At 47.2% G+C, this 8951-nt stretch overlaps 1 protein-coding gene across 1 annotated transcript in view; it reads left to right on the forward strand.

The window, feature by feature from the left end:
- Nucleotides 1–2427, forward strand: part of Rxfp2 (relaxin family peptide receptor 2) — a 45860-nt gene extending 43433 nt beyond the window's left edge. Inside the window, 1 exon segment of the mRNA XM_059249089.1 lies at nucleotides 1649–2427. Within this exon segment, the coding sequence (XP_059105072.1) occupies nucleotides 1649–1908 (260 nt within the window). The 3' untranslated portion in view covers nucleotides 1909–2427.
- Nucleotides 2428–8951: the final 6524 nt, after the last annotated feature.

Genomic DNA, 8951 nt, shown 5'->3' on the forward strand with positions numbered 1-8951 from the left:
ATATACAGGTCTTTCTGGCTTTTAGAGTCTCTGTTGAGAAGTCAGGTGTAACTCTAATAGCTCTGCCTTTATATACCACTTGGTTTTTCCCTTGCAGCTTTTAATATTCTTTCTTTCTTTTATATGTTTAGTGCTTTGATCATTATATGGTGAGAGGACTTTCTTTTCTGGTCCAATCTATTTGGTATTCTCTATGTTTCTTGTATGTCTGTAGACATCTCCTTTAGGTTAGGAAATTTTTCTTCTATGATTTTGCTGAAAATATTTTCTGGGCCTTTGAGCTGGGTTTCTTTTTCTTCCTCTATAACTAGTATTCTGGTTTGATCTTTTCATAGTGTCCCAGATTTCCTGGATGTTTTGTGTCAGGAAATTTTTAGATTTAACATTTCCTTTGACAGATACAATTCTTCTATCGTATCTTCGGTGCCTGAAATTCTCTCTCCCATCTCTTGCATTCTGATAGTAAAGCTTGCCTCTATAGTTCCTCTTTGAATTCCTAAATTTTTCATTTCCAGAATTCTGTCAGTTTGGGTTTTCTTTGCTGATTCTATTTCCACTTCCAGGTCTTAAACATTTTATTCATTTCCTCCACTGCCTGTTTGTAATTTCCTTTATTATTTAAGGGATTTATTTGTTTCCTCCTTAGGGACCCCTATCATCTTAATAAAGGCTCTTTAAAGGTCTTTTTCTTATGCTTCAACTATTTTGGAGTATTCAGGGCCTGCTGTGTTAGGATAGCTGGGTTCTGGTGGAGATATATTGCCCTGGCTGTTACTGATCGTGTTTTTACACTGGTGTCTAGGCACCTGGGTTTGGGATGATTATAGGTCTAGGTGCTGATTTGGGGATTTGTCTTTGTTGGCTGGGAGTTTTGTTCGTTGGTTTCTGTTTCCACTCTGTGATGGCTGTTTCCCTGGCCTGCTCAGCTTGTATGTTCACAGGAAATGCCTGCTGTTGTTGGAGGCTGGGGTACAGAGATGAGTTGGCTGGGGTACAGGGATGAGTTGGGGAAAGGAAGGTTGGAGGAAAAGATCTTTGTGATCCTTTGGGGTTGGGTGAGAGAGGAAAGGGATACCTCAGCAGGCTTCCTGCTAGCGAGCTGGGGATGAGACTGCAGGAAGAGGGTCTCGGGAGCAGTAGTCCAGGTGTAGGTCTGCCTTCAGCCTACTTGCTGCCCTGAGAGAAGTGGCCCTTGGCTCAGCAGCGGATACCTGCTGGGGTTGGGGTCTGGGACAGAGCAGCAAGTGGGAGGAGGAAGGTTAGAAGGGGGAGATCTGTGAGGTCCACAGGAGATGGTAGTATGGGGCAGGGAAGGCTGCCACAGGTGTTCTGCTAAAGAGCTGGGGATGAGACTGGGGGCTGGGTCGGGGGGAACAGAAAGAGGCAGAAGGTCTGCCTACAGCCTGCCTGGGTTTGTGTCAGGCACGGCCTGTGGTTTGGCAGACGGTGCCTGCTGGAGTTGGGGACTGGGATACAGTGACTAGTGGGGGACAGGAGGTGAGGAGGGGGTGGTCTGTGGGATCCACAGGAGATGGAGGAGGAACGTTGAAGCCGGCTTTCTGGGGACGAGACTGGGGGACTGGGTCTGGGGAGACAAAGAGGGAGGAGCCTCTTTCTCTCCCTGTTCACAGTCCGTTTCCCTCCTCAGGCACCATCACTTCCTGGATAGTGGTTTTCTTCCTTCCGGTGAACAGCGCCTTGAACCCCATCCTCTACACTCTCACCACCTCCTTCTTTAAGGACAAGTTGAAACAGCTGCTGTACAAGCATCGGAGGAAATCGATTTTCAAAGTTAAAAAGAAAAGTGTATCTACCTCCATCGTGTGGACCGATGACTCCTCACTCAAACCTGGAGTTCTGAACAGAATAGCCCTTGGGGACAATATAATGAAGCCAGGTTCCCCGTAGTGGTTTTGGATCACGGGACTTTGCGGGTACTACCTAACACAAGGTACAGTTTGGGGAAGACAGCGTCTGAGACAGTTTCCATCTCGGCCAGCAGCCACCCTTTCAGCGCCAGGGACACTGTGAAATGAATGGCTGTTGACCCTGCATTCTGGTGACAGGTCTGTGACCCGTCGACCAAGCTGAGGATTGCACCCAAAGCCTCCCCTCTTCACCTGCCCAGGCCCGGCACGCACAAGTGAGTCCACGTAGGCTGACATGTGGTGGATCTCCGGGTAACCGTCACTGCTGTCTACCCACGAGCGCCCACATGCAGCCACTGCAGCGGCCTTCTTTTACACTGAGGGGCGCTGTCCGTAAGTAAGGACATCCATGACATCTTACACCCGTGCGGCCGTCGTGACACAGAATGAACATCTTTTCCCTTGCCCCTGCGGTAGCAAATGAACCGTCAACGTCTTGTCGATGCTCCTGACGGCTTCCGCAGGCTGAGGGAATAGCAGCTTCTCATGTGGTTTTCCACACCAGTTTATCATGCCTTACCTGAGCAGACCAGCAGGAGGCATGCTGTGGGAGCCTAGAACCAGCCACCGCCTGACTTCTATTCAGCTTCTGTTTAAGCCCAGAAAAGCTGAGATCTTAGATGCTTTTCCTAAAGTTGCCCAGGGAGCAGAGGAAAACCAGGCACCCAACAGTTGTAATTTCCAAGTACTTTAAGACAGTATTTCTATTACGGGTAAGTCCTCTTTTCATTTAACGCAGAGACAAGGAGAGTTAAAAAGAAACTCAAGGAGACTGCGCTGACCTGGGACCACTTGCTTAGTTACACAAATTCCCATTCCCACACACAGAGGTCAGAAACTTTGGATTTGTTTTTTTGAACGTGAAAACTGTTTATGAGGACCGGGGACATTTTTATACTGAAAGTTTACATAAGGAGGGAAGACTACTCTGAGTAAATTTCTATTTTGCGTTTGTCTGTGTGCTGCTTTGAGCTTGACAGAGCGTGTGGGTGGGGTTGCTGATGGCTGAGGGTGTTTCTCCAGATAAGCAGCAACACTCAGCGCTGTGTCACACCGGACACGAATTACCTTTCTGTTCTTCCCATCACCAAAGCATGAAACAGTAAGTGAATTTCATCACCTCCCTTCCCTTCCTGCGGAGTCATTTGGCAGAAACCACACGCAAGCATCTCTCTGAACATGCCGTCTGGGTTGAGGGCATTGTCCCTTGAGGGGCGAGCACAGCCCCAAAAGTCCACGGGAACCTCGGATGGAAGTCTAGAAAGAAAACAAAGTTTGTTTATGTCACTTTTAGTTCATTTGCGGGCCTCAATTATTTTTACCCACAGGGCTGTTCACATCCACCACAGTTTCTAAAATGCTTTCGTTTGGGTCACAGGCTGTCTGGTTAGTTCTTGTCAACTTGACACCAGCCTGGCCAGGAACACAAGTCAAACACTTGGGAAGAAGGAATCGTACCTGAAGAATTGCCCCCATCAGACTGGCCTGTGGGCATGTCTGAGTGGTGTTTTCTTGATTGATAATGGATATAGGAGGGCCTAGGCCACTGTGGGCGGCGCCATCCTGGACAGACGGGCCTGGGTTCTATAGAACTAGCCAGGAGATGGCAGGATGGGGGAGCAAGGCAGTAAGCATCACCTCTCTGTGGCCTCTGCCTCAGTTCCTGCCTCCGGGTTCCTGCCTGGAGCTCCTGCCTCGGTTTCCCTCCATGATGAACCTGTAAGCCAAATTAACCCTCTCCTCCCTAAGTTGCTTTTAGTGGTGGTGTTTATCACAGTAACAGAAAGCAAACACAGGTTTTAAATGAAATTACATGGATTTGAGCTTTACCCACAGGCACTGGCAGCAGGATACATTTCTCATCCCTCTCCATACCCCTACCTCAGCTCCTTTTTTGTGGGCCCCATAGCACAGGAAAGCCATGTGGCTTCGCCTCTTAGAGAAATTGAGAGTGCTCTCAAGGGTGCTCCAGGGCCAGGCTGAATCCATATTTGCTGATTCTTTACCCTCAGTTTAGTGAGCAGTGTGGAGAGCCACAGATGCACACAATAGTGAGCAGTGTGGAGAGCTACAGATACACACAATAGTGAGCAGTGTGGAGAGCCACAGATGCACACAATAGTGAGCAGTGTGGAGAGCTACAGAATGCACACAATAGTGAGCACTGTGGAGAGCCGCAGATGCACATAATAGTGAGCAGTGTGGAGAGCCACAGATGCACACAATAGTGAGGAGTGTGGAGAGCCACAGATGCACACAATAGTGAGGAGTGTGGAGAGCCACAGATGCACACAATAGTGAGCAGTGTGGAGAGCCACAGAATGCACACAATAGTGAACAGTGTGGAGAGCCGCAGATGTACACAATAGTGAGCAGTGTGGAGAGCTATAGAATTCGCATAATAGTGAGCAGTGTCGAGAGTTACAGAATGCACACAATAGTGAACAGTGTGGAGAGCCGCAAGATGCACACAATAGTGAGCAGTGTGGAGAGCCACAGAATGCTCACAACAGACGTGAGAACTGGGAGATTTTCAACAATTACACTTAACCTGGAGTCTCAGCCTCTAGCACCAACAGGAATCCACGTGTGGTGTGGAGACAGACTGTGTTACAGGCTCTTAGCACGGCATAACTGGACACACGCCGTCACATTGCCAGGAATGACCGACAGTGGTTCGGGTGAGAATGGGCCCATGGGCTCCTGTGCTTGGTTTCCAGTTGGTGGAACTGTTGGGGAAGGATGGGGAGGTGTGAGATTTCAAAAGCCCATTGGAAGCTGGTCCTCCTCTCTCTTCCCTCTGCGCGTGGAGCAGATGTGAGCGCTCAGCTCCCACTCCAGCATCCTGTCTGCCTGCCTGCTTTCCGCTGCCTGTCATGATGCTCATGGACTCCAGCCCTGTGGAACCGCGAGCCTCCGATTAAACACTTTCCTTCATAGGTTGCCTCGGTCAGGGTGTTTGTCATGGCAATAGAGGAGTAACTAAGACAGAGTTCAGCACTTGGAGACTGAGGCAGGGGACCACAAATTGAAGACTAGCCTGGGCTAGCGTTTGGGGCAGGGTGGGGGAGGAAGAAAAGAGGAATGGAGGGAGAGAGGAGAGAGGGAAGGGAGAGAAGGGGTGGAGGGAGGGAGAGATGCAGGAGGAAAGAAGAGAGGAAAACAAAATCTTGAAGGAGTTTCTGCTTGCCTAACCTCTCACCCTAGTGAGTAAGGAAATTGTCACCAAGCCCTCCCTTTGTGTGTTTCTTACTAATGTAGGTCTTTTGTCAGACATCCTGTTGATACAAATAGCAAATTTAATCCTGATAATGTTTATTTCTAAGCCAAAAAATGAAGCTATCCTTTTATTTTTAATTTATTTATGTTAACTTGGAATCTGGTTTTATTTGATTTCTTATTGAAAGTAGTTTTTTTCATACAATATATTCTGATTATAGTCCCAGTCCCTAGCTCCTCCCGACCCTTCCTGGCTCCCCACTCACCCACATCCACAGCTTTTCTTGCCCTCTCTCGTTAGAAAACAAACATATCTAAAGAAGAAAGGAAGAAAAAAACTAACAAAATAAGATTTAAAACAAACAAGAACTGAAGAAAAACCACAAGAAACACATACAGATGCAGAGACACACGCGTTGGCAGGCACAGAAACCCAATAAAAAGACAAAATCGGAAACCATAACACATAAGCAAAAGACCTGTAGGGTGAAAAAAAAATGGCCAGACAACAAACAAACAAACAAAAAAACCCCTCCAAAAACGCCGTTGAGTTCACTTTGTGTCGGCCGTCTACCGCTGGGAATAGGACCTGGTCTTAAGAGAGATTTGTGTACCCAGTGACACTGGTGAAGAAAATAGTTTTTCCTTTTCGAGTGGCTATCAATCGGAGAGAGCTTCTGGGTTAGGGATGGGGGTCTGTGTCCAGTTCCACCCTCAGCACTGGGACCCCATCTGGCTCAGACCTACGCAGGTCCTGCAGATGCTGCCACAGTCTCTGTGAATTCATGCATGCACTGGTCCTGCTGTGTGTAGAAGGCCTTGTTTCCTTGGTGTCCTCCATCTCCTCTGGCTCTCACACTTTTTATGTCTCCCTCTCATTAAACATGGAGGAGCTGGACTGATACCTACAGCCTTTGCCCCCAGTGAGTAGTGTTCAGAGTTCTGGAAAGTGCTCTGCACTCTTCCAAAGAAGAAAGGTAAACACCAAGCCACCTACAAACCCTGCGGTCTACAGGGGTGACCTGCATGCAAGATGTGTTAGCACAGTAGTGGCACAGAGCTTGTGGGAGTCACCAACCACTCTCTGATCGGATTTAAGGCCCGCTCCATGGGAGGGAACCCATCTCCAACATCGCTTGGGTGGCCAAGAACCTGAGACTCAATAGGCCAGGTACCAAGGGGAAAACCCAGTGCTACTGTTCTGCTGAAGGAACATATCAACAGAATGACTCCTAATGGCACCCTGCTGAACTCATGCCTTGGTCGGCCATCATCAGAGACGCTCCCTCCTGCAGCAGATGGGAAAAAAATGCAGAGACCCACAGCTGGACAATGTGCAGAGAGTGAGAGACCCTGGAATACTCGGTCCTAAATGGGATGTCTCCATCAGTTTCCTCTCCTCACGGCTCAGGGAACCCTGGAGTAGAGGAAGCTGGCTTTATTTTTTTTTTTTTTTAAAGCAATCCATGCCGTTACAAGCCTTTGTCAGATTTAGTGCATGTGGTTTGGTTTTGTTGTTTTAGTTCAAAGATTATTTACCAACACAAAGAACATTTTGAAAAACTGGAGATATTGATGGTGATTCCCCCAGTCTTTGTGCTTTCAGGAATTCCCTCCACGCCAACCTACGGTGACACTACCTAAGTCCCAACCAGTCATGATAGAAGTTACATCTAGACCACCAGAGGACAAGCAGCACCGCGTTTTCCTTTTTTTTTTTTTTATGTGTATGTGGGAATGTATGCCACATATGTGTGAGCACCTGTGGATTCCAAAGGAATCAGTTCCCCTGGACTAGACTTACCAGTGGTTGTGAGCCACTTGATGTGGGTGTTGGGAATGAAACTCAGATCCTCTGGAAGAGTAACATGCAGTCTTACCCACTGAGCCATCTCTCCAGCCCCATCCAGGAACACTTTTACTGCTTATCAATTCTCCATATTTGAGCGACTTTAGTAATGAAGCTTGAATCAGTGTTGTAATGGGAATCAGAAACATCCCCTGATACAGGCGAAACACATTTGGGACAATGAAATCCAGCATCAAAAGAAAATGCAGCTTTAGTTCAACCTACCATAGAACTGAGAACAATCTCCTTGAGCTGCTCCCGTCTGTGGTACCTGAATTTCCTTGAAACTGCATTAGGTAAACACATCCTGTTCTCTTCCTGGCAAGCCCTCTTATGTGTATTTAAATGAAATCACATGCTAAGGGGCTGGAGGGACAGCACCGGCTGCTCTTACAGAGGAACAGCGTCCAGTTCCCAGCACCCACATGTGGCTCACAACCATCTGTAACTAAAGTTACAGGGATCTGGTGTCCTCTTCTGGCCTCTGTGGGTGCCAAGCATACATGTGTTGAATGTATCTACATTCAGGAAAACACTCCTACACATAAAATAAAAATAAATCGTAAACAAACATACACAGACTGTCCAAGTGCTAAGCATGTGAACATTGACATCAAGTACAAGGATCATTCAGTTATTAATTTCCTTAAGCTATCACACACTCTTCAGGAAAAATTAAAGCCATCAAAGCTGCTTGGGAAGCAGAGGCAGGTGGATCGTGAGTTCCAGGCCAGCCTGGGTAATTTATAAGATCCTGTCCATCTTTGTTTTCTCGGTGCTGAGGATTGAACCCAGGGCCCTGAACATGCTATCTTAGTTACTCTTCTCTTGCTGTGACAAAACACCATGACCAAGGCAACTTATGAAAGAAAGTGTTTAGCTGGGTTCCAGAGGGTTAGAGTCCAAGGTAGAGGAAAGGTACAGGGGCAGGAACAGCTGAGAACTCACATCTTGTTCTGCAAGTAGAAGGTAGAGAGGAAGAGACACTGGGGATCGTGGGGGGTTTTGAAATCGCAGAGCTTGCCCTCGGTGACACACTTCCTTTAACAAGGCCACACCTCCTCATCTTTCCCAAGCAGTTCCACCAGCTGGAGACTGAGCAGCCAAACCTATGAGCCTATGGGGACATTTTCATTCAAACCACCTCCGCAGGCAAGCACTGTACCCACAGACCCTGATGGTCGTTTATGAACTTCATTGACACATTACTCCACTGTTTTGTGTACATTTCTATCCCCTCACTGAGAGTCTGCTATATTTATGGCTGTGTGTGATGGTTCACTTGTATAATCCCAGCACTGGGGAAGCTGAGGCAGGGGGATTGCCATGGGTTTGAGTCCAGCCTGAGGTACACAGAAAGACTCTGTCTCAAAAAAAAAAAAAAATGGCGATGCACAGTAACATATTTAATCAACTGGTTTAAGACCTATATTACTTTATAACAGGTTAGGAAAATATTTTTTATTTTTTTATTTTATTTTAATTTTGGGTTTTTGGTTTTGGTTTTTGGTTTTTTGAGACAGAGCTTCTCTGTGTAGCCCTGGCTGTCCTGGAACTCACTCTGTAGACCAGGCTGGCCTTGAACTCACAGAGATCTGCCTGCCTCTGCCTCCCGAGTGCTGGGATTAAAGTGGTGTGCACCACTGTTGTGGAATATTTGATTGCATTCTGATGCTCTCAAGACTGACGATAAAGTTTGCTTTGAGTCAGGGGGCATAGCTATGTACTAGCTGACCAAAATTAGCCATAGAGGTTTTAGAGGACTGAGAACAGATAGAGACACAGGAAGCAGTAGGGTGGGGCTTAGAGAGAATCTTGGTCTTTTTGGATGGGGGCGAGAAAGAGAGAAGGTCATCACTGGTCACTTCTCCACTGCTTCTCTGATCGTTCAGGTTCTTACCCTAATGTGTGACTCCCAAGTTTTTATTGATAAAGAATAATTAGATAAATACTTC

The sequence above is a fragment of the Peromyscus eremicus genome, chromosome 23 (genome assembly GCF_949786415.1).
Source record: "Peromyscus eremicus chromosome 23, PerEre_H2_v1, whole genome shotgun sequence".
NCBI lineage: Eukaryota > Metazoa > Chordata > Mammalia > Rodentia > Cricetidae > Peromyscus > Peromyscus eremicus.